Below are 27,218 nucleotides of genomic sequence, written 5' to 3'. Positions count from 1 at the left end.
TTGTGTTAAACCTAATCTATTTGAGGAGCATTTGATTTGTCCATTTATTAATTCTGAAAGAATTTGTTTTCCTGTACTGATACCCATCTGTAATCAGTATATACCTAAAGAAAGAGAAATGTGCAAAAGTATTTATGGCAGTAATTGAAAACAGTCACAGTTAGACTACAGATATACTTAAATTAAATGGGGAATTAAAAATATAGTTAGATTCATTCCGAAAAGGATATAAAGCTACAAACCCACCTGTTCTTTCTTTCAGAGCACAGAGGTATAAGCTGTCTGCATAGTCTTAATTAGTAGATAAATCTATGGCATCTCTGGTAAGGCAAAATAAACATGGATTTTGTATAATTATTTCTGCTGTCTAACTAAATATAGATTATGTTTTTGAAGGAATGAGTGATAGGATGCAATCATCTAGGAAAAAATAATTAGTCATGGGAATCCATAGTTATATTAGACCCTTGTATCATACTTAGTTCTATATTTTTTGTTGACTCCTGATAGTGCAATTTTTATGAGAGTGGGTTAAATGAATACACTACTCCTGTCAGGGAACTTCTGATATCTTTCCTACAATAATTTGAATAAGAAATTTGGCTACAATAAAAGCTGATATATTACTAAGCATTATTTTATTACACTTGCCTTCAGTACCATGAAATATCCCACTTCACATGTAAACTTAATTAGTTCCTGAATTCTGAATTGCCTGAATCCAAGAAAACAAATATTTGACTTGGCCAATTAAAATATAAGATATCCACTAAGAACAGAATTACTTCAGTTGGATTTATTTTCTCCACTTAAAAACTGTGCCTTACAGTCGTGTTTCCACGACTTGGCACTGTGTTGTTGGTAGTCTCCAAAGCCTTTTTCAGTGCTTCCCCTCGAGCATACACCAGGAACTGCTATATTGGTTAGTAATTGCTAGATTCAGCAAACCAAAGTTTCCTACAAAAACATTCTGGTCTTTGCAGTGGAAAAGCAAAAATAGCTTCTCGGAGTAGGGCAGTTTGGATGTGTTCAGTTTTTGAGGGGATCCTGGCTGGTTTTTGTGTATCCTGCAGGACTTGAGCAGACTGAAGTAAGGTGCCTTTTTGGAATTGATTTGTCCTGGTGGAGGGGGGAATCGTCAGCCTCCTGCTATGGAGGAGCAGTGTAAACCTGCTGAGAAATCTATTGCAAAAGACTTAAAAATGCATCATTTTCTCCTGAGCTGTACCCAGACTGTTGGCCATTATTTGCTCTGCTGTCTGTTGGCTTTGCAAAGCATCTCTTCCTGCTTTTTCCTGGGGTAGCTGGGAGTTGATAATCCCAGCTGTGTGCAGGCGCCTTTGCTGGGTGTACTGGTGGTGCTGGCACAGGTGCTGCTGTGAGGAGGGAGGGACTCCCAGCTGAGGATGGCACTCAGCAGCTCCTTGGGCGTTTGGTGGCCAGTACTTGCTCATGGCTGAGGGCAAAGCCCTGGCAGGACCTGTGGTTCAGAGCCCTGGCAGGATCTAGAGCCCGTGTTGGTGATCCTCGTTACAGGAAGAGACTGCCAGCAAACAGAGTTGGAGTAACTTCTATGTACTGTGCTATTTGTCATGTTTTTTTAAGAAGGATTAGACCTGACCCAGGGAAAAAAGTGAACTGGGATGTTTTGTAACAAATGGAGATCCTGTAATGGCTCTGTGTGTATATGGAGGTCTGAGCTTAGGTCTGGCCTTGAATGGGCAAAATCTTGAGCTGCATTTGAAGCAGGGCTGGGAGTGGGGAGAATGACTTCATTGTAGGAAAGGCCACTGCTTTTGCTGTTCTGCTGTGCTTCGGTTGTTTTTTCTCAGCATTCGGTTGCCGCCACAGTTGGAAGCATGAACTGTTTTCAGATGAGAAGGAAAGCAGGGATAGGTCTTCAGCAGAGCAAGTCAGGTCAGAAGTGCACCTACAAGTGAAAGAAGACTTGGCAGTACCTGAGTACCCAGTATCTGAAACTTGACATAATGTTGAGTACTTGCTTCTAACAACTGAACCTGGATTCTTAAGCAGCTTAGATATTTGTCTATAATTGTTACTCTTGTCTCTGAGCATTCTGTAATATATATCTGCATAGCAATAATGAGCTAGATTCAGTGCATTGGAGAAAATAAGAATTTGCCTAATTTGATACTTGCTTAGAAATAACAACATATAACAACAACATAATAATAACAACATATATTCTGGTATGCGGTCAGCAAAACTTAGATTTGATAAAACTGCAGTGGCTTCTGTTGTGATTTTAAAAAGTATATACATTAAAGGAAACTAATCTGTTCTAGATTGAAGCTGCCTCCAAGTACTCAGAATGTGTTCTCTACAGCCTCCAGTGACTTTGACCTCAGTCTCAGGAATGTGTAATAAAGTGTGTGAGGCTACAAAGTGTTGAAATTCAGTAGCATGGAGAAAATGGATTAATTATTTCACATAGATAGGGCTATTTTTAGGCAGTTCTAATGCTGAAAGGAGTACTTGGTTTGCCAGTTCCAGTGTCAGTAACCCAGCTGACTGCTCCAGGAGCCTTAACGCTGTTCCCTTGAGTACTATTTGTTAGAGCTTTTCTAGTGGTAATAGGAATTCTGGTTCCAGAGTTCTTAATGCCTCAAATACCAGCACACCCAGTCCACAGAGACCTGATCTCAATATGCAGAATAAGTTCATGACCAGCAGTGGTTTCTTCCTGTCATTTACTTTGTGTTTTTATTCTTGGTACATTCTAGGAGCGCTTGAGAGGAAGTGTGGCAGTGGCTACTTACTCCCATATTTGGTATTATTCTGGACAGAATGGACATCCCTTACTGAAGGAGTGGGGTGATACAGTGTTCCTGGACAATCTAACCTGCCTCCCACCACAGCTTAATCTTGGCAGAGTCACAGGGGTGCATTTCCTTTGCAGCTGTGCATGGGGCAGTTTTCTGCCTGGAGTTACAGTCATGGTTGGTGGCATGGGTGGGGTCCCTTAAGATAGGTGGTCCTGTCTCTTCACAATACTAAAAACTTGTATTTACATGGTTACAAATCCTTGTTCTCCAGTAGAGCTTCCATAGCTCTACACATTAGTTGTGGTATATTTTGTGTTATAAAGAGTAGGAATTAGTGAGTGTTACTAAGTACTATAGTGAAATGAGCAATCAAGTCTTTAACTGTAGGAAAGGAAAGAATATTTAGAACATCAACTCAATTGCATCTCCTGACTTTCTCCTTGGTATTTGTCCTGAGACTTTTACCAGAAAGAGCTCCTGTCTTCTTAGATTTAGGGGTGGGGAGGGAACCCCAAGCCCTAAATCTGCTTTCTTAAATAGTCACTGTTAAGGCCATATTGGGAAAGAAGCAAATACAATATATTTCAGAAAAGCATTGCAGTCACTGACAGTGTAGGCACTACTTCCTGCTGGAATAGCTGGCTACCTTATCTGCTTCCATGCAATTCACCAGTAAAAAGACAAACTAAGGACTGTAGAAATTAATCTTTATTTTATTAGTCCTGAGATTGACCTTCTCTTGTTCTTAATTATTACAGTCTGTACTTGAACTGAGACTAAATAAGTTCAGCTGCATGTGTCAGAATGCCTAAAATTAATTCTTTATGGATACAGTCTTGACAGAACTAAAACCTTCTAGTTCTGAATAAGAAAGGAATGTCTGAAATCAAACCAGGAGAACAGAACATAGTACAGCATTTTAAATCCCTGTTTCAGTGCCACAGGATAAGTTTATAGAGTTGAACAGCTGGGTTTTTTCCCAGAACTGAGCATTGCTTTTGGAGAGAGGAATTTAAGAGCTATTTATTCTGAAAAGGGGCTTAATGGTATGAAAGCTGACAAGTGCTGAAGCAAGACTTTTTGAGCTGTAGTGACAGTTCAGCCTGTTCCCTTTGAGTGTAGTCAGGTACTTCATAAAACACTGAGGATGTTCTGATGGAGGTTCTGAAAATGGTAGTTTGTAATGGAGGAGTGTGTTGTTACCACAATTAATGAATTAGTCATGAAGAGCTATTTAGTTTGACACACCTCGAGAGTGTTCACCTACTGAAATCAGGTTTTCTTTTGTTCAGGTCATTTCTTAATGATACAACAGGCTGAAGTGGTTTTGCACCTGAGGCCATTAGGTGACTTTTTCCACTTGTGACTTGTCCCATCTGTGGATCTGTTCTGAGACCAGAATACATTTAAAATGAAGCAGTCAACAGGCTTTACTCTGCAGCTCTGTGGGGGCTTCTCTGAGTGTGGCTGGAGTCCAGCCTGGGACTGGGAGGGACAAAGCCAGCAAAACTGGTCCTGTCAGTTTGACTGTAACCCATCTATTGTGGTTTGTACTGGGTCTCTGAAACTCAAAAATGGTTAAACAGCTCTTAACTTAGTGGGGGGGGGGGGGGGGGAGGTGGGAAGAGAATTAAATCAGAAATACCGTTTGTTTGGTTTTTTTTGCTGTTCTAGAAGCATTTAAGATGGTGGGGAGTTCTTCCTAGTCTGCACCTCAAAATATGTGGAGGGAGAGTCAGTAATTGTGATGTTAACACCTGTGGTGAGGTAGCTGTGGTCATTCATTTTACATCTGAAGCAGGCAGAATATTGGAAGAATATACCTTTTTGTTTAAAGGTTATTTTGCTGATAACTGAGATCTTAAGGTTAGAAGTCAAGGTTGTTGTAGTGTTTGTTTTGGGTCTTTTTTTCCCCCAAGCCTTTGAAAATATTTTATCATCCTGCTCTTTACAGGTGTGGAGTAGCAGATTAACTATAAAATACTAATCCTGTTGCTGTTTGCTCATTGATAGTGCAGGTGTACAAACAGGAAAAGAAAAAAACAAGGGGGAAATTAATATAATCTGATTGCTAAAACAAAGAAGCTCAAATTTAGTAGCTAAAATTATGTTCACGCTGGTAACAGGATACCGTGAACAATGAAACAATGAAAAATGAATTCTGTAGCTAATTGTGTCCTTTTAGGGCTTGTTTTGGAATTGTACATGACCAATTGAAACTCTTCAGGGGAGTAGAAGTCAACCTCATTTAAATGAACCAACCTACTTTTTTTTGCATCGTGGCTCAATGAGATGCCTAGGCTTTTATATATATATATATTCAAGACTTTGGAATATATCCAGGAACTAAAACCATCTAGTTTTTTGTTTTTTAAGGTGGTGTTTTAAGTCAGGGCAGGTCAGGACACCGTATGTATTAGAAATGGCAGGAGGGGGGAATACTTTTTTGTTGTTCTAGCCATTTGCTACTATAGCTATAGTAAAAGATGCAGTTTTGCCCCCTTATTCTGTTCTTATTATGTTCTGCCTTCCAGTCTCTAGTGTGACAATGTGGGAGAACCTTCTGAAGAACTGTGCAGAGCCTTTGTGATCACTCTGTGGGTGTTGCTTGGTTCTGGTGCCATTTGAATAAGGATGGAGTGGGGATTATATCTGAGACATGTCCCTAAGAGCTGCCCTGCATTGTGCTGTGGAGCTCTCCTAGGAGCCTAAATTATTATCTATAGTGTGAGAGAGGGCTGGAATCCTCTGCTGGTTTTGACAGCTGATAAATGCAAACTACGTTGTGCCTCTGTGAGGGAAATGTGACTTGGTCCACAGTAGGCTGAGTGACAGAATTTTCTTGAACGGGAAAGAGAATAAGGGAAATAAATCTTAAGAGGGAATGGTCTGGACTGGCAAGATGGTGAGAGCCTAGTCTGGTTCAGCAAGCTGCTTCCAATTTCCATGTGAAGTTCTGCTCCTTCAGCTCTACCTTAGTAATGCTCTTTCTGTCTGTTCATAAGCCTTTAGTATTGCTGATGGAATTGGTTCAGTCTGACACCTTCTCTGATTCTAACCTCATAGAGGAAATGTGTATTTGTCCTCCTACCCACAGGTCAGCCATGTGGCTTTGAAATACTTGCCTGAATCTGGTCTTAGCTCTCACCTTCTGTGGTTGCCTTCCTCATGCCTTCCCTTCTACATCTTTAACTCTCAGCAAGCCTTTGCAGAGGTCTTTTGTCTTCAGCTGCAAATGCCAAAGGCCATTTCATTACACTTCATTACAGGCTTTCAGGGTGATTTTGGGGGTTTATCCCTTAAATGTTATCTGTAATGATGTAATGTGATGTCTAAGTTATGCTTTTACTAGTAGTTCTAAACAGGTTTAGGCTTGCTCAGGCAATGGTGTGTGTAAACATTGGATCGTTTTTCTCGTCCTTATGTAAAGTGCAGATTTTCTTGGCAGTACATACTACAGGGAAACTTGCTGTGAAATATGTTGTATAAAGGCAAAGAAGTTCTATTTTGTACTTTGCAGTAAGGTCACAGAGATGAAAATGCATGTACAGATGTACATTTGTAATTCATGAATGTGGTTATGTGAATGTCATGTTATTACTTAAATGCCTGTATATGAAACGTGTGACTTTAGCAGTAGATTACAAGTAATTTTTTTTCTTCGTAGTAGTCCTTACAGCTACTGCTGTCGAGTGTTGGACAACTTTTCAAAGTGCAATGAAAGATATAAGTAATTGGTATGTTAGCACTAAATAGGCAGAACATCCCTGAGGATAGACCTGCACTAGGAATCTGGAGTACCTGTCTGTATTCCACAGACCACAAGTGTGTGTAAGAAGATACAGGAAAGCCTCTCTGTCATGCAGGCTGTCACCGAATTATTTAAAATGCAGAGCATTTTTGAACTTGCTGTCAACACTATCTAGAAGCAATACAGCTGGTGGACTCAACTTTCACTTACAAAATGTTTCATGGCACCTTTTTTCACCACAAATAACCAAAATCTGACACTTTATTTGCAAGGTTTTGTCTCTTGATAGCCCTTCTGCTAAACTGGCAATTACTGACTCATCCATGACTAAATTGCTACTATTGTTCCCTAGAAATCTGGGCTTTACCTGATGCTCTCCCATGCAAGCACTATGTAAATCAACCCTTGCTAAACATTGAGATTTGACAGGAGCAAATTGCAAAGCAAGATAGCTGCAGGCTGCTTCCTATTCGTCTTACTGTGTTTTAGCAGGAAAAAAATTACTCTGGCAGTCAGACATTGCAAAAGGAGCATGCAGAAGCACATCTGCATATCTTAATATTCTGATTCTTAATGTAGGGATTTTAAGAGATGCTTTCATTAACTGGATGAGACATGCTTAGCTGCATAACATAGTTGTTCAAATTAACGTTTTGAAGAGGAAAGAAAAAGTCACAGGCAGATGGCTGGGATGGCTGAAGATCATCACACACATGCCCAATGTGTGATGTGTTTTTCACTATCTGATATGTGGAACTGTGTGTGTTTTGTAGAAAACAAGCTTTTCTCACTGATGTGCTCAGGTTTATTCGAAGTATGGTAATTACCCTGGATGTATGTGCAGTCTGGAGAGAGCCTGGAGAGCAGTACCATGGAAGAAGGGACCCAGGGTCCTGGTTGATGGCAAGTTTTAACGTGAGGGCAGCTGTGAGGGCCAGGTGTGTCCTGGGGGCACCAGGCCCAGCATGGCCAGCTGGGCAGGGGGGAATTGTCCTGTTCTGCTCTGGGGCAGCCTCATCTCCAGTGCTTGGGGCAGTTCTGGGCACCCACAATACTGAGCTGTTAGAGAGTGTCCAAAGCAGGGCATGAAGATGGGGAGGGGAGGCTGTGTAGGAGCAGCTGGAGCAGTTTGTCTGTTCAAGCTGGAGGACACCAAGGGGAGACCTCATTGCAGGTACAGCCTCCTCCTGAGGGGAAGAGGAGGGGCAGACACTGATCTCTCTGCTCCTGTGACCACTGACAGGGCCTGAGGGAATGGCCTGAAATTGGGTCAGGGTTGGTCTAGTGTGGACATTAGGGAAAAGTTCTTCAGCCAGAGGATGGTTGGGCACTAAAACAGGCTTCCCAGGGCAGTAGTCACAGCACCAGCTCGACAAAGTTCTAGGAGAATTTGGTCAATAATCTCAGGCACATGGTGGGATTCTTCGGGATGTCCTATATACATGGATTTGGGCATTTGTGGATCCCTTCCAGCTCAGGCTATTCTATGATTCTGTGGCTTTAGCAGAGGTTTTGAGAATGGGAGACTCCCAAACCTGTGTTGGTAAATGGCCAACCTTCAAATCCCATGGGATTTACTGAAAGGGCTAAAGCAGTCTAGTGCCTTTACTCCCTTTTCCAGCATATGCTTTAAGTCTTCCATGGTGTCCTGCATGGTGACCTCGGTGGGCCCCTCTTACCAGCAGTGGGGCTACACCTGGCAGGGTTGAAGCAGTAGGAGGTGACGTGGCTGTGAACTGTGAGCTTTTTGCCTAACTTCACTCTAACTGCAGCTGCCCCTGAATGCTTCACTAATATGAGTAAATGTGAGAAATGCAATCCAAAACCAGTCTTTCAGTAAGTTAAACTGAAATGAAATCAATAGATATCTGAAATATTAGAATAAGATCTTACCATACTACGTATAAGAACTCAATAGGAAACTGTGAAGTGGGGTTATTCATCTACCTATTAAAAAGCTGAACTAGATGAGGCATTCCAGTGCATGCAGGCTTTGGGTTATGTTTCTGCATTTAAATGCAACAGGGCCTACAGTAGGAATTCTTTTGTGTTGATTGTAAACAATTCACAAATTTTACTAAAGAACAGTTCCTGCTGCTATGTTCTTCTTTTATTTTGGAAAAATGTAAAGAGAAAATCCCAAGGTTTTGCTTAACATAGGTGATTCTGATAGCTTTCATTGATTGGGTTATTAACAAGGAGTGAGTTTGAAATACTAGAAATTGTATTCTCAATGGCAACATAGCAAAGACTCGCAGATGGGTTTAGCTGCTGGCACTGTTCATGCCTTGCTTGTTTAAAAAAAACCCAACTGTGTAAGGAGTTCCTCTGGTCTTGTTTGGTTTGGATTTATGTGGCTTAGTTTTGTTGATACTCTTTTGTCTGAATTTGTGTGAAGTTATCTTGGAAGTTATATGAAGATCCAGCTCTATAAGGAGTGGAACAAATTGTCCTTCATTTCAGTAGGACAGATTAGATGGAATCTGTAACATAGGGTTTCAGTTAGTCATATGAACTGTGCAGACAAGGAGGAAAACATAAGATGTGTGGATTGTGTCCTTTTTTTTTAAATTTATTTTTTAAAAATGATGCTATCCTCAAAAACAGATAGACTACTTCATTGTCTTTTGTGCAGTCCTGCAAATGGTAGTTGGCCTAAATGCTTTTTGCAGAAGCAAATGGTTTTCTTCTCAACAAAACCTTACTAGGCATAAAGAAAACTGGCAAGTTATTACAGATACCTGGATATTTAATGATTCTTTGTTCTTTTTTAATTGCGTGTTCATAATTAGAAGACCTTTGGTTTTGAAAGCCTCAGTGAGTTTCAGTATTTTAGGTGTTGAATAATTCATGATGAACTTTGTTTACACATTGTTTATGTCCCAAAGAACCTCAAGCAACTTATTAATAAAAGACTTTACCACATTCCTTAATTGAGAATTATCCTCTGGTTAATTACATTTGGCAAAATCTTAGCTATGTTTATTTAAGGACTGGTACTCTGCTGAGCCTCAGTGAGGAATGCCTGGATCCAAGTCAGAATTGGGAGCTGCCTGTTGTGGATCATGCTGGGGAACCCCTGAGCCCTGCAGAGCCACTGCTGCAGAAGCCAAAGGCCAGCTGAGACAGGAGTGAGTAGTGCTCACAGGTAAAAGGAGCAAACCCAGGCAGCTGGCTACTAGCAGAATAAGAGACTGATCTGGGGCAACTTGAAAATGGAACAAAACTCTTGGTCCCTTCCAGCAACTACAGCAAAAGCCCTGGAAATGTGTCTGCAGGTTTAGGATTATCCAAATGCTAATACAGCATGTTCAGCCCTTAGTCAGCATTGGGGAAGCCTGTAGAAAGTGTCAGTATCTTTTAAGAAAAACACTTTTGCTCCTGGAATGCTCCCAACATTTCTTGTTTTCCATCTGATTCTTATTCTAACTTAGGGGTCCCTCGGTATTTCTAGAACAGGTGTGAGGATGGCAAAGGAACTAGTTTGGAAGAAAACTGTATTGGAATGATTTGTCAAAGCTAATTAGAATTCTGCACTGAGTAGTTAGGAATGAGGCGAAGTTGAACTGCAGTAGGTACCTGTTCATGGATTATTTGTCCACCTGTGTGCCTCACTCACAGCCATGGTGCTCAGCCAGGGCTGTGTGGCAGCAAAGGCACAGCTACAGGTATTGCATTTGGGTTGCTCTTCCAGCACACCACTTAAAATTGCATTTCTGTTAGGCAAGATGGAGTCAAAGGCACCATTTATAGTGTGGTTGAAAGGCTTCAAGCTGCTCCCATGGTCCTGATGGGGTCATAAGGAGTATGTTGTTTATCAAGCTGTTATGTAAGCTTAGAAAAAAGCTGCTTGAGTGCAAGTTACTTTGTAAGCCAGAACTTTATTTTTAAAGAAACACAAATCTTGCATGTTACATGGTACGTAGAAAAAGGTAAGGCTGCTTTATGGGCCTCACCAGTGTAATGAATTGTGGCAGCCGAAAGTTAAAGGATTTTGAAGATCTGAGCATCTGTTCATGTCCAAGTTGTTTGGGGTGAAGGGAATGAGACAATAGTCACTAAACAGTTGTCTTGTTTGAATCAGAATATTATGCTTAGATGAAGAAGTAATTCAGCTGGTTTTAGTTTATATTTTAATTCAATATTATTTCAGTTCATGTGGGTTTGAGTCAGAGGTCTGAAATTGAATGAGTCCAGAAATTGAAAGCAAGGTACATCACAAGCATTTAAGTTTAGTGTGGGTTTGTGTCAAAATGCTGCAAGGCAAAATCTTCAGCCACAGTTTAGCATCTGAGATTTAAAACTGTTTTCTTCAATTACCCCTATTTTGAAACCTTGTGATTTAGCTTGAATTTCAGCCATTCTGGGTTTTCATAATGAATTTTAGCACTTTGCTAAAGACATGGAAATGGGAAATTAAATGGAAAAGAAAATGCAGCATCACACTACAGTACAGAGGTTCTTTTAAATAAAACTAGGGTATTAATCTGCAGTGGTCTGAAGCAGTTTCTCCTCAAAGCTGACACTTTGCTTTTTACATGGTTTCCCCTTTAACAGAAATTGTAGGAATCTTATGTATATTTATGATGCTGATGCTGAATTGCAAGGTCTAAAGACATTTAAATTTGGTCTTTTGCATAATCCTGCCAAGTCTGTGATAAAGTTACAGGTTTTGTAAAGCAGCTTCTTTGGCTGGCATCTGTGCTCAGAGCATAATTATGCCAATACAACACCTGTGAGACTGAATTTAATGCATGTCCTGATAGCATCAGTTTCTCCTAGCAAATAGAGGAAGAAGGGTAGTTTGGGAATAATGTGCTTGTTCACACATCTGGTAAAAGACTAGAGTTACAAAGATAGCTAGATGTCCATCTTAATTTTCTGTTAGCTTTTGTGGTTCAGGAAAAATTTGAATGCTAAATATTAACATTAAGCAGTCTCACATACTTAAAATAAGATTGAGGGGACATAGCTGTTTCTGTGCTAAAATCTCTTTCATAGACAGATAGGAACTATCACTTTAGCTATGAAGTGAACTTCTGTCCAAAGTTAGTAAAAGACAAATCCTGGGCATGCAGAGATTGTGTTGGCAGTACAGAGCCCAGATAATAACTGTGGAAGCCTGGTCTCCTAGCTGTTGATGGTTGTATTAAAAAATGCTGGGCCAGACATTTTTAACATATTTCCATTAATAACCATGGTGTTCATAGAGTGGAATGAACACTTCATATTTGCAATGCGTTTCTATGCTTCCACCTTTCTGGGATATCAGCGTTACTGACAGTGTAGTGAGCTAGAAGAGATCACATATATTGATTTTTAGTTTAGTTTCCTTGGGTGACTGGTGAATCATTATGGAAATATGAAAGTCTACAGAGCCAGCATACAAGCCTAATACAAATTAGAATAAATAATTTGCAGTATAGGACTTTAGAGGAAGAAAATTAGACAACTGTATGAAATCTTAAGCAAGATGGGTTAATAAAAAAAAAGTTCAGAGAATAGTATTCTTGTCATGCAGATTTGAAAGTTGCTGTAATAACAGCAAATGAAGTAAACTAGCATATTGATTAAATGACAGTAAGCCAGTTATTCTATACAACCAGAGTGTTACATGCTGGATTTTTAAATTTATTTCTTCTCAAAACTGCCTTGATTGAATAGTTAAAGCTGCTTTAGAAAATTAGTGAAATGACAAATACTAGCTTTATGAATAATGTGCATGTGGAAGATAATCTGGTTATGAGAATCTGTCTGTTGTGGATATTGGACACTCAATGGGCCCTGCTTGCCCTGGCATAATGTAACTATTGGGTAAAGTAAGAGCAGAGCCCTGGCAAAGGCTCAGTGAAGCTGTGCATTGCTTCCTGCCAGAGGTGAATGTACAGCTGAGAAAGTGGGTTAGTATCTGCTTGAGTCTTTTGCACAGGGTGTGAGATTTTTTGGGTCTTTTTTCTTGTTTTGGGTCTTACGTTTATGGATTCTCCCAAAATTTTTGCCTCCTGTTGGTTTTTGATTAACTTTTATAGGAGTTGAAGTGAACTTGTAAGTTTGGTCCGTTGGCAAGATGTGTAACTTATTCCTGAGGTGGAATGCACTAACCAATTCTTGTTTGTATTTATGTAATAATTAACCAAGGAAACATTTGTATCTGGATACACTGAAATAAATATTAAGGTTGGATTCTTTTAAAGTTAAATTAAAGGTTTAGCCAACATTTCAAAGAGTCTTATTTCCCACGGTGTGTGAAGTAAAATCAGATTTTTCCACGAGTATCAAAACACAGCAGCTCATAAGGACTCGTGTTGAGCCACATGCATGTTACCACCCAGCTGCTGGCTCTGCTGCAGGTGAGTGAGCACCACTCCCTGAGCCTTTCCCTGCTGCTGCCAGAGGTAAACAGGAAGCTGCTGAAGTCCTGGAGCTTTTACTCCCTTTAGTCAGCACTCTGTGAAATTAAAATAAACATAGAAAGCAATTTTTGCATCAGAACCTCCCCCAGTGTGGAGTTCCCCCTGACCCCCCAAACACTCTCCTCCAGCCCCCGTGAGAGGAGTTGCTGGCTCCTGTGCAGTGGGATATTGGTGCGTGGGGAGCTCTCCTGAGTGCCAAGGGAAACCTTTCAGCTGTGCCCTGCACATCCCAGCTCGAACCTGGACTGAGCTTCATGGAGAGCTCCTCTTGTCCACAGACCTCAGAATCACACTGCCCTGAGCACAGTCCAAGAACAGATCACCCAGCTCTCACCAAACATGAAAGCAGACATTCCTTCTTGGGAAAATCCTGTGTAAACCTAACAGTAAGCATTGGAATTCTGCAGATAAGCTCTTTATCACAGCCTCCACCCTGGTACACAGAGCAGTGATTGTCTTGTCCTGCCCCACTCATCCTCTTTGAAACTATGCATACAGGAGGGAAGATCAAAGCAAATGCCTCAAAAATAGGTGAACTTGAAACCGGTGACCACGCTAATGCCCAGGTTAAGAAATAAGCAGTTGACTGCATATCTTATTTGTGGTATTGGAACAGTTAAATGTTACAGCTCTGAGCAGTGCATTGCACTAATAAAGTTTGGTGATGTCAGCACAAAGGTGCTTTTTGGTACACGCTGTTGAAAAAACAGTCTTGGCCACAGCTTTCTGCTGTGTTGCAGCTTTTGCAGTTTCATCATGCCTGTTGCAATAAAGAGTGTTTTTCTTTAGCCTGAACTGCTGCAGGCATGTGACTACATGACAGTCTCCACTTAGAAAAAAATATCTGTATTCCCTCTGGTTTGTAAATAAGTTCAGAAAATGGCCTTTTTTAAAAGGAAAAAAAAAATCATGAAAGAGACTCAGCTATAGACTTTCTAAATTATTTTAAATGTAGTTTTTATTCAGGAGGATGATTTAGAGAATGCTTATTTTAGAAATTAGTTTTTCAATTTTTATGGAATTGCTACATACTGTTACTCAACTAAATCAAGCTGTTGGTATAAAAACACCTTGTTTGATATTCTTGGTTAAAAGCAATATTAAAATAAAGTCTGTAATCTGCCCAATGTGTTGTAGTCTTACAATCCATTAGTAATTGGTGAGGACAAATATACCCAGCAAAATGTAGATGTTCAATAATTTTATTGAGAAGTGTAACTAAAAATACAATTGAGTATTCTGGAGTTATGGTATCTTTCTTCCTATAGTTAAGCATTGAGTTGATTATGTAAACGTTTGTTATTGGGAATGAGATTTTGTCAGTCATTTGAAGGTGCTGGTGACATCAGTGGAAATGGATTTGGTTGATGCAGACAGTGTATAAATGATGTACCTGGTACTCTTCAGCCACAGTGGAGTGCTGTCTAAATGGTATTTTAACAGGAGCTGCTTTATTGCCTGGAAATCCTACAAATTCTAAAATTAATTCTCCACATTATAATACTTGCAAAAACGTATTTATTCATTCATTCTTCAGAGTTCTCTTGTTATCAGTTTAAATGCTACATATTTCAGAAATATTGCATTGCTCTTAATTTGTATTCTGCATAAATAAAAAAAAGCAAAACCTGCAGCTAAAGAATGAGGCTAAAATAATTATTTTTCTTTTCTTGATATTGCATTGCCCCGCTCTGTTTTCTGGAAGGAGAGCATTGTGGTACAGGGAGGTGATATGAGGGGAGTCTGGGATGAGCAGCCATGAAACTGACTGGAGACTCCAGGAGTAACCAGGTGCTTCCCACTACATCCCACTGTCACAGGATTGTCAGCTGGGGGATGCTGCCTTAAACTCTCAGGGTAATGTCTTGCAGTATCGGTCTGATGAGGAAACAAATGTCTTCATTTACTGAGAACAGAAGGGTCAGGAGAAGGGGAGCAGGAAGGGCTGCAGCCCTACAAAGAGGGCACTGACTGAGCAGAAAGGAATTCACTGTGGTGATTGTCACCTGAGATTCCAAAAGCTTCGAGATGGGCCAGGGGAGAGAGTGTTGATATCAGCTAGAACAGGACATGGTGGGGATGGTATTTTTGTGATGGGCCGGGGATTTTACATGCTCTGAAAGTTTCCATTGGCACCAACACAGTGCAGGAACCCCAGCATCCACATGCGCCCCTCCTGCTGCGGTGCTGGTCCCACGTGTGGAGCCTCTGAGTCACACAGCTCTGAGATTCCTCTTTATGGAGAGCCCAGTGACTTCAGTTTATTACTTACTTTCAGGATGATCCAGGAAAAGTATTTTCAGTCTTCTGCTATAGGCAGTGGCATGTCTGAATCTTCTGATGGAGTTTTCAAACTGCGTTTTTCAATTAAAGACCATAATAATATTACATATAAGGTGTAAGATTGCTTAAACCCCTTTGAAACCTGTCTTTAATGGAGGAGAATGACACACATGAAATCTTTATTACGCTTTAAGGATTGACATAGCCAAGATGAAAATACTAGTTTTCATTTATCTCTTACATTTCTTAAATTGCATGATAGGTATATACAGATGTGAAGTGGATATACAATTTACAGCTCAAGAGTCAGTGTGCATGAGTGGTGCTCAGTGCAGTGATTGCAATACCGGGGTGGGGGGATGGTGGTGGTGTATATGCACACACACACATGGATGGACTGAAAGTTGCTATTGCAGAGCAGCCAGGGCCTATGCTGATCCACCAGTCCCAGGAAAGCTTGCTGCTCATGCAACAAGGAACACGCCAGACATAGAGCAGCTCTGGAGACTTACTGACTGGAGTTCAGTAAGTGAGGTAAGACAATAAATATCTAAGAACAAGTCAACCATATTAAGTTGTTACCATTATTGCATTTCCTTAGAAAAATTATTTCTGGGAACATAGGACAAAGCCACCCAACAAGCTGTGGGATAAGCAAATAGGAGTTTACAGTCATTAACTACTTCCCAGTATCTGCTTGCAGTCTGTAACTTGTTTCAAAACCTTGGGCGTGTGTCGTGTGATCCTGTCCTTATTTCAGTCTGTTGTGTAGCTGTGCCTTACTAAAAATAATCTTTCAAAACTTTTAATGAAAGTTAATACTGATGTAACAGATGAGCCTTGTGGTCAAAAACTCAAGTAACTTCTATTCTGGTAATGTTCTGTTACTTATCTTAGAGGAAGGCCAATGTTGTTTCTGACTCCCAAAAGTGATCATGATGTGTAAATCCTGTAGACTCATGCTCTCATCACCCCTGTTGTGTTAGAGCGTGTATTTGATGTCCAGGTGAGCAGGCTCTGGTTGCTGTCTCGTCCCCTCCTCAGAGCCCTGGCAGTTCCTGGCTCCAGAGCCCAGAGCAGGAGGTGATGATGGGGAGCTGCCCTGGGGCCAGGCCCTGCTGGGGCAGCAGCACCTGCACAGGAGCTGATGGGAGCAGGTGTTTGGGCTACGGAGATCTCCTGCAGCCTGTAACCACTCCTAGGGTTCAGTCCTTCAGGTCCTGTTGGGCTGAATCCACCTATCTCTGAGCAAACAGTGAAGACATTTCCCCCCAGAATTTTTTTTTCTCAGATTTATATTTCCATAGATGTGTTTTTTTGGATATTGACTTGCTAGTAGTTTCCATTCCTTAGTACATTTTTGTTATTTTTAGTTCTCTGTTTAAGATGTCTGTCCTGCTGCTTAGATGCTCAGTATTTTTGTTTTTCTATTTCCTCAAATCTTTAAACACTGCTTTTTATCTCCCTTAATATTTTCCTCATGTTAAATTTAAATAAATGGCCTTTTATCTTTGTCTATCTTTCTGCTTCTGCTCTCTTCCTTTAATTTCCTTTCAGAAATATGGTCACATCATTGCAGCCAATAAGTATTTTTTCTAACACAAGATATACAAGAGCTATTTTGGAGCACATTTGTTCACTATAGCTTCTCTGTTTTGATTATCCCTGTCAAGGACCAGAATTCACATTAAGTATTTTTGCAATATTCTGTGGGAAAAGTAGACCCTTTCATTTTTTAGAAATATGTGAAAGATTCCTCAAAGTGGATTAGAAAAATTGGCTAATTTTGACAGATTATATCATTGCAGAAAGCCGTGGGTTTATTTTCTTGTTAGCTGGAAAAACGGATACAAATTATGTTTGTATGGGACTGGTGATATGCCTCTTTTGGGAGAAGTATTGATGTCAGGTCTAAAGTAAATGATGTGCAGCTTTGTCAGTTTTGGGACATCTTTGGCTAATGTGTATGTGTCTCATTTACTGTTTTATTCATAATACTGAGCTGAGGAGGCAGGCACATGCTCCAGAACTACAAGGATTTTGTGCAGTAGTACTGTGTCACTTGAAAAGGGGAAGAAAAGGTCATGCTCGTGATTATTTGATGCTCTTACTCCCTCATGGAGGCTGGTAATCCCTTCTGCACTGTGATGGGACATTGATGTTTGCTATCGAAAAAAGCTGTCAGAGATTCAGAGTGGCAACTTTACCCTCTGTGCGAATGAAGAATGATTATTGATGGCATGTAGGTGGTTGTAGTTTAGCGAGAGTTCTGATGGACAAAGAGTAACAAGGTTCTCAGGCGCTGAATATACAGTCTCTTCTGATCCCTTGTTTTTAGTGCTTTATTTTTAGATGTTCTATTTTTAAACACCTTGATGTACAAAAATATTTGCTTTTTTTTCCACTTAAAAGAAAACCCATGTTGTGTCACAGCATGACTCTATTTTTTTTATAGCTACATCAAATACGTGTTGCTTAGGATAATGTAAGAATATACAAACCATAATAAAAGCAAAAATGAGAAACCAGCAGTTGCTGCTGTAACACAAGGTGGAGGGCAGCAAAAAGAAATTCGGTAAATAAATGTCTTGCCAATACTTACTCATTCCATACAGAACAGTGATCTGCTTTAACCATATTGTACTGCCAGTACCAAAAGTAGTGCAGGAAGCATAGACAGTGTTTAGTACATAGAATATATTTTGCATCCCGTTCTTGGTATTGCTGTAGCAGTTGTGTTAATCGTTGATGAGTGGGTGTTCAGGGACACGCAGCGAGTGAGCGCAGAAGGGATTTTACAGTTCCTGGGTGCTGAGGCTGCTGAGGGACCCTGCAGGCCCCCGGCTCACGGGGTCAGCTTGTGACTCGTAAATATTATTCTTGTCAGTGCAGAGCAGATCTGATTTTGAGCCTAAAACAGCAACCAAATGAGTTCCAACAGCTGACAGCAGTGTGGTACACGCCTTTAATTGCAGCCTCACCAGTACAGCCTCCACTCCCTGTGAAACATCAGATGCTTGGGTTGGAAGCCCGGGAAGAGCCTGGGGGAGGCCTGGCAGCCAGGTTCTTCTGCACTGGTGTTTCCACTTCTGTGGCTTTTAGCAGCCTGTTGAGATGTGTTTTTGTTTTGGGGTTGGTGTTTTGTTTTGTATTTTTCTTAATCTGCCAAGCTCATCTTTTTCCAGCTGCTCAGACATTGTTAGTGCTGACACGAAGACTTTTATTTGCTTACTTATTGTACAGTTAGATCACACTTCAGAGAAAAGCTAAGAGAAGCCAAGTAGCTGACATCTGACCCGCAGGGCTTGGCCCAGGGCTGGACCTCGGGCTCCTCGGTGTCCCAGGGGAGCTCTGACAGGTCCTGGCTGGGGCTGTGCAACATCGGCTGTGGGGCAGCTCTGCTGGCCTGGTGCTGCTGGCCCTGGTGCTGCTGGCCCTGTGCCACCCTGGTGCTGCTGGCCCTGTGCCACCCTGGTGCTGCTGGCCCTGGTGCTGCTGGCCCTGGTGCTGCTGGCCCTGGTGCTGCTGGCCCTGTGCCACCCTGGTGCTGCTGGCCCTGTGCCACCCTGGTGCTGCTGGCCCTGGTGCTGCTGGCCCTGTGCCACCCTGGTGCTGCTGGCCCTGTGCCACCCTGGTGCTGCTGGCCCTGGTGCTGCTGGCCCTGGTGCTGCTGGCCCTGGTGCTGCTGGCCCTGGTGCTGCTGGCCCTGTGCCACCCTGGTGCTGCTGGCCCTGTGCCACCCTGGTGCTGCTGGCCCTGTGCCAGCCTGGTGCTGCTGGCCCTGTGCCAGCCTGGTGCTGCTGGCCCTGTGCCAGCCTGGTGCTGCTGGCCCTGTGCCAGCCTGGTGCTGCTGGCCCTGTGCCAGCCTGGTGCTGCTGGCCCTGTGCCAGCCTGGTGCTGCTGGCTCTGAAGAACCTTCTGGGAAAGGAGGACACAAGCAGGCCAGGAGACCTGGCCTTGTGTCTGGATGATCTGTCTGGAGAGGGGTGGAGGGAGGAGCGTGTTGTGTGCTGGACAGCAGAGGACAGCTAGCAGATGAGTGAGTTAGCCTGAGTGCACCTTGCAAAGCAGGTTCAGGTGGACACTAACAGTAACTAGCTCCAGTGTAAACTGTCTCCCGATTAGAGTGCTGCATTTTTATCTGGATCATGGAAAGCTCTGGCTAAAAAAAAAAAAAAAGCTTAAATTATCAAGAAATAGGCAATAAGAACAAATCATTAGTGCAATTTTTAAGCATAGAGCCTTGACCTCTGGGAAGTATGTAGCCTGGAGTTAGGTGAAGAGTTGCTTTTATAATTGCTATGATATGAAGTCTTTTTCAGATAATTGATGATAGGAAAAAATTTTAAATTATTATTTTTTTTTTATTTTAAAACTCTATTAAAAACCAGTTAGTTGTTAGCTGGACATGGTTATAGTACCAGTTGGAAGTGGCTGAAATTGTTAGATTCAGTTTAGACTCTGTCGTCATTGCTCATGCATGGAAGGGCAAGAACTTGGGAGTGGGTGGTGGGCTCTATCCAAAACAGTCCCTATTTTGTTGCCCAGACACAGAGGTGGTAGCCACTGCTCCTAACCATCTCACTGGTGTTACCTCCTGGAGTAGGAAGAGTGAGAGCAAAACTTAACCACAGCTGGTCAGGGACTACCAAAGCTTGGGCTTATTTCTAGATCCCAGTGAGAAGTCTGACAATAATCTGGTGGTGATTTGCTGCTCCTCTGCATTTTTGAATGCAAGGCTCTGTTTTGATAGGAAAAGGGTAATTCCAAACTACTACAAAACTGTCGTTTAAATTGAGCTACAGTTTTAATGTGAACTACTTAGTGCAGTGACTCTCAGCTGTCTTCTGTGCCACTGTTTTACTGGGTATTTAGGCTGCTGCCTTTCTGTTAAACCCCTCTGCAGGGCTTGCAGTGTGTCTGTGGTCATGTGGCTGTCAGCTCTGATTGCTGCTGTGATTAGAGCAGGAGCTGCTCTTAGGAGCGCTGGGCTGCCCTGGCACTGCCCTCTTGCTTCCCTGCTGGCTCCCAGTGCTTTTGGGGAAGAACCCTTTGGCCTAGTCCTGTGTGTGGCATAATCACAGTCAGCAGCATAGTGACTTGCATAAAGCTGCTGTTTTGCAGACAGTGTGCACATTTTCCATGTATCCTGTGGCTTTGCAAGCTTTGTGCTCATTGAGCTCACTGGGTCTGATGCCATGGCTTCCAAAGGGAAGCTTGATTGTTTTCTCAGTCTCATTTCTTACACGTTTCTGTAGCTTACTCCATTATCTGATACTAAACCATATTCTGTATTTGTGGTTTGTGAACAATCCAGCTTTGTGAACAATCTAATTATCCGTATTTATTTTGATACTGTACCTTTTTGTCTGTTCTGCCAGTTCCTTTTTCCAAGTGTAATAATACAAATAGCTGATGAATACACTGAAGGAAATTATGCTTCTCCATTAGACTTCTGTTTTCTCCAAAAAGTCAAGCTTCAACAAATATTTTCAGTCATATGTTTTATGACAATTAGAAAATTGATTCTTTGTTTTCTCAGTGCATCCAGATCACCACTTCCATTGTAGAGATAGAAAATTGACAAGATTCACACAAGCTAAGCTAGTTTAAGGTTATTATTTTATTGAAGGTTATGTACAGTTGTGGATGTTCAAGAAAATTGCTGACATTGTGTTTTCAGACATTTTTAGCTTTGCTGTACTATATTTGAAAACATTCTTTTGGTTTAAATTTGCAACTGTTCTCCACTGGTAATGGATCTGCATCAAGGATAGCAGTGGCTGGAGGCTAAAGAGAAAACACACATAAAATCTACAGCTTCTGTGCTGTCTGCAGTAGCAGGGTTTAGTGAAAGATAAATTAACTTGAGGTAAAAATCCAGTTGATCTTTTATGTCAGTTGACATCAAGCCAAGCTGCTGGCCTGGTGTAGCGCTTGGTGCTGGTAAAGTTGTGTGGGTCATTTGCTCCTACAGAACTGTGTACACACAAGTTGCCCTTCTAAGTTGCTGATGGCCCATTTCAAAATACCAATGCAGGTGAAGTGTTCACAGTACCTAAATTTTCTTCTTTAATCTTTAAATTTTTTGCAGAATAAAACAATTCATATACTTTATAATAATAAATTGCTTGTGTCCTGGTGAATGTGACTTGATCCCATATAAGGTACACCAGAATAGTGTAGTTAAATCACATTGTTACAAACGGTAGCACTAAAGAATAAAGGGAATTTGCAGAATTGGCATTTTGTTGGCCACATCTTCCTTGACAGTGTACTTGATCACTTCTCAGTGTTAAATGTGGTAATTCCAGCATCACTAATTTCAGTATTGTGTAAGCAAAAATAAAGTAGAAAAAGGGAAGAGATCAGAACTCCATTAGCATTGTCTGCCAGGCTGCAGAAAATAGGTTTGGGTTTGGAGAGCAGATTTATAGCTGAATTAATAGCCTTGATGTTGACTGAATTTAAATCTGTTTGTGGGTGTATCCATGGAGCCAAACTACTGTTCAGATCAGCTGGAAGAAAAACAGATTTTGATTTCAAGTGGTACAGCATGAAATGTCACATGTTCTAGTAGCATCCTGAAATAGTAGTCTCTGAGTGTGAGGAGAGAGTATCTATTTAGATGTCACTTGAGCATGGTGACTAACAGATCAAGAGGGACTGTGAAGACGTGCAGCCGACAAGTTGGGGTACATAATTTGCAGAACATCCCTGAATACTTAACTGCAGCAGGCTCACAGCTTCCCTCCCAGTAACAGCTTATGTGCAGCTTTGACTTAAGATTGCAAAGGTTGAGGAATTCACTGTGGTGATGGTAATTATCCTCACTGCTAATAGTTACAATGTAGGAGTGTAATTTTTGCATCCTTAGCTTCCAATAGCTGCTGTATCTCAATTGCAATAATTGGGGTTTTTTTCTACTAGATTTAAAAATGTCTGCCATCTGAAATCCATTCTGTGTGTAGGTGGTCACAAAACCCCATGGAATTACCTTCTAGTTTTGGAGGGCAGTGCAATTCTTTAACAGTGCAGAGGCAAGTCAGCTGACATCATTTATGTATGCTTTCATAGAATGCCTGGATCAAGGAATAGAATTCAAAGAAAAACATTTGGGAAGTTGGAATTGGAATGATTGTTTTTGGTTACTTAGTGCTGATGAGAAATGTAGTAACCTTTGTGGTGTTCATTGTGCTTTCCTGCAGGGCAGCAAAGGACACTACAGATACCACTGGCAGAGCCACAATGTCAAGCACAGCGGAGTGGATGATATGGTCCTGCTTTCCAAAATCACTGAGGATTCCATAGTGGAGAACCTAAAGAAACGATACATGGATGACTATATTTTTGTATCCTTTGTTGGTTTTGTGGGGCCCTGTGGCCTTGCTGAGCCACTGTGACACTGATTATATGTATGTATTCTCTTTAAGCAGATTACTCAAGGGTGCTAAACATTTTATGTGACACTTCACCTGAGATAACAGAAAAGGCTTTGAAAACTCAGCTAATTATGAGAGTGGAAAATAAGATAGCAAAAATTATTTCAAGGTATTCTTTTTAATATGTTGAAGATTGTACTTCCATGTTTTTACATTCCCTGAAGCCTCCTTAGGGAATGCTACTTCTAAAAGCAAGAATTAATAGGTTTTAGGTGTGTGTACATTTACTGATGTGTTGTCTTCTATACTTCCAAAATTATAATGCTTTCAAAATAACATTTCTTTTGTGACATAACCCCACTTACAACTTACTCTGAAATTGTTAATACTGTGAATCATGGGATGATGGAAACAGGTGTATGTGTCAGCGTCTGTAAATCTTCAGTGTTCTCACTTAATTTTTTTTCTATGATTAATGAAAATGTGAAAATTTAAATACCTGAACATGCAACCTAACAGGAAGAACAGACTTCAGTACCCAAAGCTTGCTGTTTTAAAAAAAAATTCATATGAAAGCAATTCCTTAAGAAAGGAATAGTCACTATTTCTTTTTCAGCTTTCACAATAAAACGTGAACTGCATGAGAGTTTGGTAAATTCTAGTCAGTGATTATGACTAGAAAATTACGCTGTTCTTTCTGTTTTCGCCAGGTTTCAATACTTCCTACTTGTATCTGGAGAATAATTTCCTTGAAGAGTTGAACATATTTTAGCAGAAAGGGGAGGAAATATAAGACCTCCTGGCTGTTTCCTTATATTTAGATGGTCAAGAGCTGTGTAGCAGCTGAGTTCAGCAAGGACTGATAGAGGAAAGTTCATGTTGCAGTTGTTTCCATCACGAACTGCAGAGGTTTCTAATACACGTGTGAACATGGGTTTGAATCCCCTGCTCACTGAAGTACTGTACTATCATTACAATTGCTTTATAGGAGCACGATGAAGTTGCACAGTATTTGGCAGACTGTAGTACAAGGACAAGCTGCAGAATCCTTCCTGGTAGTAACACGGGTGCTTCTGGCCCGTGGAGTGCTGTGTGTGCACAGGGACTTCAGTGCTCTGTGTGAGAGAGCTTTTTGCTTTTTCTTTTTTATGCAAATAGTGAGATTAACATGGGGATGGTCTTTCTGCTGAAGCTGGAATAAGAGTGTTTTCTGAGAGGATTAGTGGTCACACTGAGGGATTGGTCTTCCCTCATGTAGGGAGAAAGACTCCTTTTGCAGTTCTGTGAAGGCTTTTCATTCAAAGATGAAGATCATCCCCTGAATATTTGAATTGTTTGCATGTCCACCCATCAATGAACATTTCTCAGTGCTACATTGTACAGAGATGACGGAATCATCCCAGAAAATGCTGGTATTGTTTGCCAACAGAAAACTGTCACTTCAAGTGTTTATACTGACAGAATGAGGAATTGATCTTTTATATCCAAGACCCAGATGTTGTCACTCTTTTTGAAATAAATTAAAAATGTATGAAGAATGCATTGCAAATTAATATTACGGAAGTTATGTTCATTTAGTTACAGTTTTTCTCTAACATGTTACCTTTTGTGCCTTGGCATCACAGTAGGAGATTCCTACATAGGACAGTCTGACAGGATGGATTTGTTCATTTTCCTACTTTATACAGAAAGCTTAGATAGCAAGTTTGCCTGTGAACAATTCCAGGTGGTTAATGAAACCTTCAGTACAGCATTTTGGACCCATAGGTATGGGCTCATTGCTAACTCCCAGCTCACTGAAAAATGATATTGATACCTGTGAATTACTGTTGTGTGATGGGTACTCTGCAGCTGTGGTTCTAAAGGTTTATGAAGTGTTTGAAGTGCAGAGCATGTGCAGCTGAATGCAGAATGATGAAATACTGTATTAAAAATGCTGCAAAAAATCTAATAATGGCTTGAAATTGAGCGTCTTGGTACAGGGCAGCCTGCAGGAGAGGACTCTGAGGGACTGTTAATAGTTTCACTCATAAAATAACACCACAGGCTGAATTACCCAATTCCCCCAACACCCCCCAGTGCATACAGCTGAGTAATTGTCTAATTTAGCTTGGCAGTGGCCGTTTCCATCCGGCTCTGCTTGCTCAGCACTGTCCTGTGAGATCAGAATGTGTCACTACACTGTATTCTGCAAAAGGTCAAACTGATATTTTCTAATACTGACAATATGACCTCTTCAGTTACAAAGGATTAAAACCAGTTCAAATGTGCCATTTCCTTTCTGTGTTTTTATTCCAGGTGTGTCATGTTTTGGCCTTTAATACATGCTTCTATACTTAGCACATCCTAAAATAAGATAATATGAAAATATTCCAATTGAATGGTATGTTTATATTCCTGTAAGCCTGCTAATTTAATTTTTATTAACAATTGTTGTAAGCTGTGGTGGTTTTACTATTATTTGAAGTATTATGTAATAAGTGGAAAAGTTCTTTGTCACTAGTAGTAAGATGATGCTTAATAAAACTGTTGTTACCTTAACTTCTCTTGAATGCAGACGTACATTGGCTCTGTATTAATCTCTGTGAACCCTTTCAAGCAAATGCCATATTTTGGGGAAAAGGAAATTGAAATGTACCAAGGAGCAGTAAGTAAAGCAGTCTAAAATATTGTGCAGTATTCAGGGCCTTGGAAACACTATTCTACACAGTTTAACACTTGGAAGTGTTTGTTTCTGGGTTTGCTGGCATTGTGCTGGCCTGGGAGAACTTGGCAGATAATGATTGCCATAGACTGAGTCGTCAGTTCGAATTCCTGCAGTGTAAGATCAGTATTTCAAGAAAATACTTGTATTGATCAGCTCTAATCCATATTAGGTATCTCTCCTTGACATGCCCTGCTCCTGCAAAGGCAGTTTTTTAAGCTGTCATATGCATAAAATAGCCATTAGTGGATTTGGAGACTGGGATTTCAGAACTCTCTAACTGGACAAGAACAATAAAAAAAGTGAGGTGCTAAAATTAGATGCCACTTCTGAAAATACAGCTTGAAGAGTGAGTCAGCACAAGAACATCAGGGACTCCTACTTGAGTTTGGTGTGTCCACTTGGGGAAGCTGTTGGGTTTGGATGGCCCAGTGGATGAAGATGGGCCCCAAGGCAGCAGGCTCTGAGTGCTGCTGGGGGAGAGCATTGTTAGCACATGACCACTGCTGGAATAGGCTTAAATTGTGTGAGTTTCCTTCAGACAAGTAATACATTTCCAGCAGAAGCCATTTTTAGAACAGGGTATTTCTAGGAGAAAATTATGGTTGAGAGGAAGTTCACTAACGAAGTCTAGGGAATTTGGTTTGTTTCTATTAAATGTACCAAAGAATTCTTGGGGAAAATTCACTATAAAGTACTATGCAGAATTATTTTTTCCATAAAAATAACTCTTCCAATTTAAATAAAAATTTATTTTGTTCTTCCTGCATTTTTTAATGCTGTCTTGAAAAAATATTCTTTATTTCCCCTCCTAGGCACAGTATGAAAACCCACCACATATTTATGCTCTTGCAGACAGCATGTACAGAAACATGATTATTGACAGAGAAAATCAGTGTGTCATTATTAGGTAAGAAAAAGATCGGTAAAAATTATTTTATCTTCTTATGATATTTTAACTTGAAGAAGCAGAAAAGTTTATTATATCATTAAAAATCTTCTGTCTACATTCATGTTTTGGGATTTTTTTGGAGATACCAAAGTATTTTCTGACCCTCCTTTCTATTTTCCAGTAAAATCCTGATGATAGATTAACCACAAGAAATCTTACTCACACAGCCAGCTTCTTGCCCAAGACCAAAATTACAACAGCTTGAATAACTGCATGAGGGGGCTGGATTAACAGCTGTACAACCAGATACTGTTAAATCCAGCAATCCCACGTGGACTGCATTTATCATGGTCTTTTGTTCCTTTTGGAATTTCACTTGGATTCACTCAGAGACAAAAGGCGAGAGATACTGGGAAATTAATTTTGTATTCACTATTAATCTATTTTAATTATTAAGTGATGGAATTCTCTGTAGAATTATTACTCAACTTTTTTAATGACAGGCATTCTTTAAGTGACAGCCAAAGTGAATTTTGGGACCAGAGTTACGCTTTGTTCTCATCTGTGGGTTTTATAGATGGTGTGTGATAAAAGAAAATGTGTGGAGAAGCAGAACTGCAGGATGCTGCAGCTGGGACCCTCTGCCCCTTCTGACAGGGCCCTGGGGAGGTTCTGTGCAGAGCACCTGGAGCTTCCCAGGGCTGTGCAGGGATTTATTTCCCACCTGGGAAGGCCAAGCAGCTGGTAACAGATTGCTGGGTCCATGGGGGGCTCTCCCTGCTCCTGGGCCCCTGGGGCATAGGAAACAGAAAGCCCAGAGCTCTCCTGCCTGTCACTGGCATGGCTGAGTTGTTCCCTGAGCTCAGTCTTTCTCTTTGGAAAACTGATGCCCCTTGCTGTGCTGAAGTTTACCAGACACATGTAGTCAAATTGAGACCTGTTAGGAATGGGTAAAATTGGGATTTTGCTTTTGGCATAAAGTAGCATCCTAGAGAGTGGGATGTTTC

The 27,218-nt window shown here is 40.9% G+C and overlaps 1 protein-coding gene across 1 annotated transcript in view; it reads left to right on the top strand.

Annotated features, from left to right (window-relative positions):
- The window catches only part of MYO1E (myosin IE), a 77,035-nt gene that overhangs the window by 8,212 nt on the left and 41,605 nt on the right, over positions 1–27,218 (top strand). Inside the window, 3 exon segments of the mRNA XM_058846616.1 lie at positions 22,442–22,585; positions 25,173–25,262; positions 26,135–26,229. Coding sequence (XP_058702599.1) covers positions 22,442–22,585; positions 25,173–25,262; positions 26,135–26,229 — 329 coding nt within the window.

The sequence above is a fragment of the Poecile atricapillus genome, chromosome 11 (genome assembly GCF_030490865.1).
Source record: "Poecile atricapillus isolate bPoeAtr1 chromosome 11, bPoeAtr1.hap1, whole genome shotgun sequence".
In the NCBI taxonomy this organism is placed as follows: Eukaryota; Metazoa; Chordata; class Aves; order Passeriformes; family Paridae; genus Poecile; species Poecile atricapillus.
The sequence above is the reverse complement of the archived record's forward strand: the minus strand, read 5'-3'. Positions and strand labels throughout refer to the sequence as shown.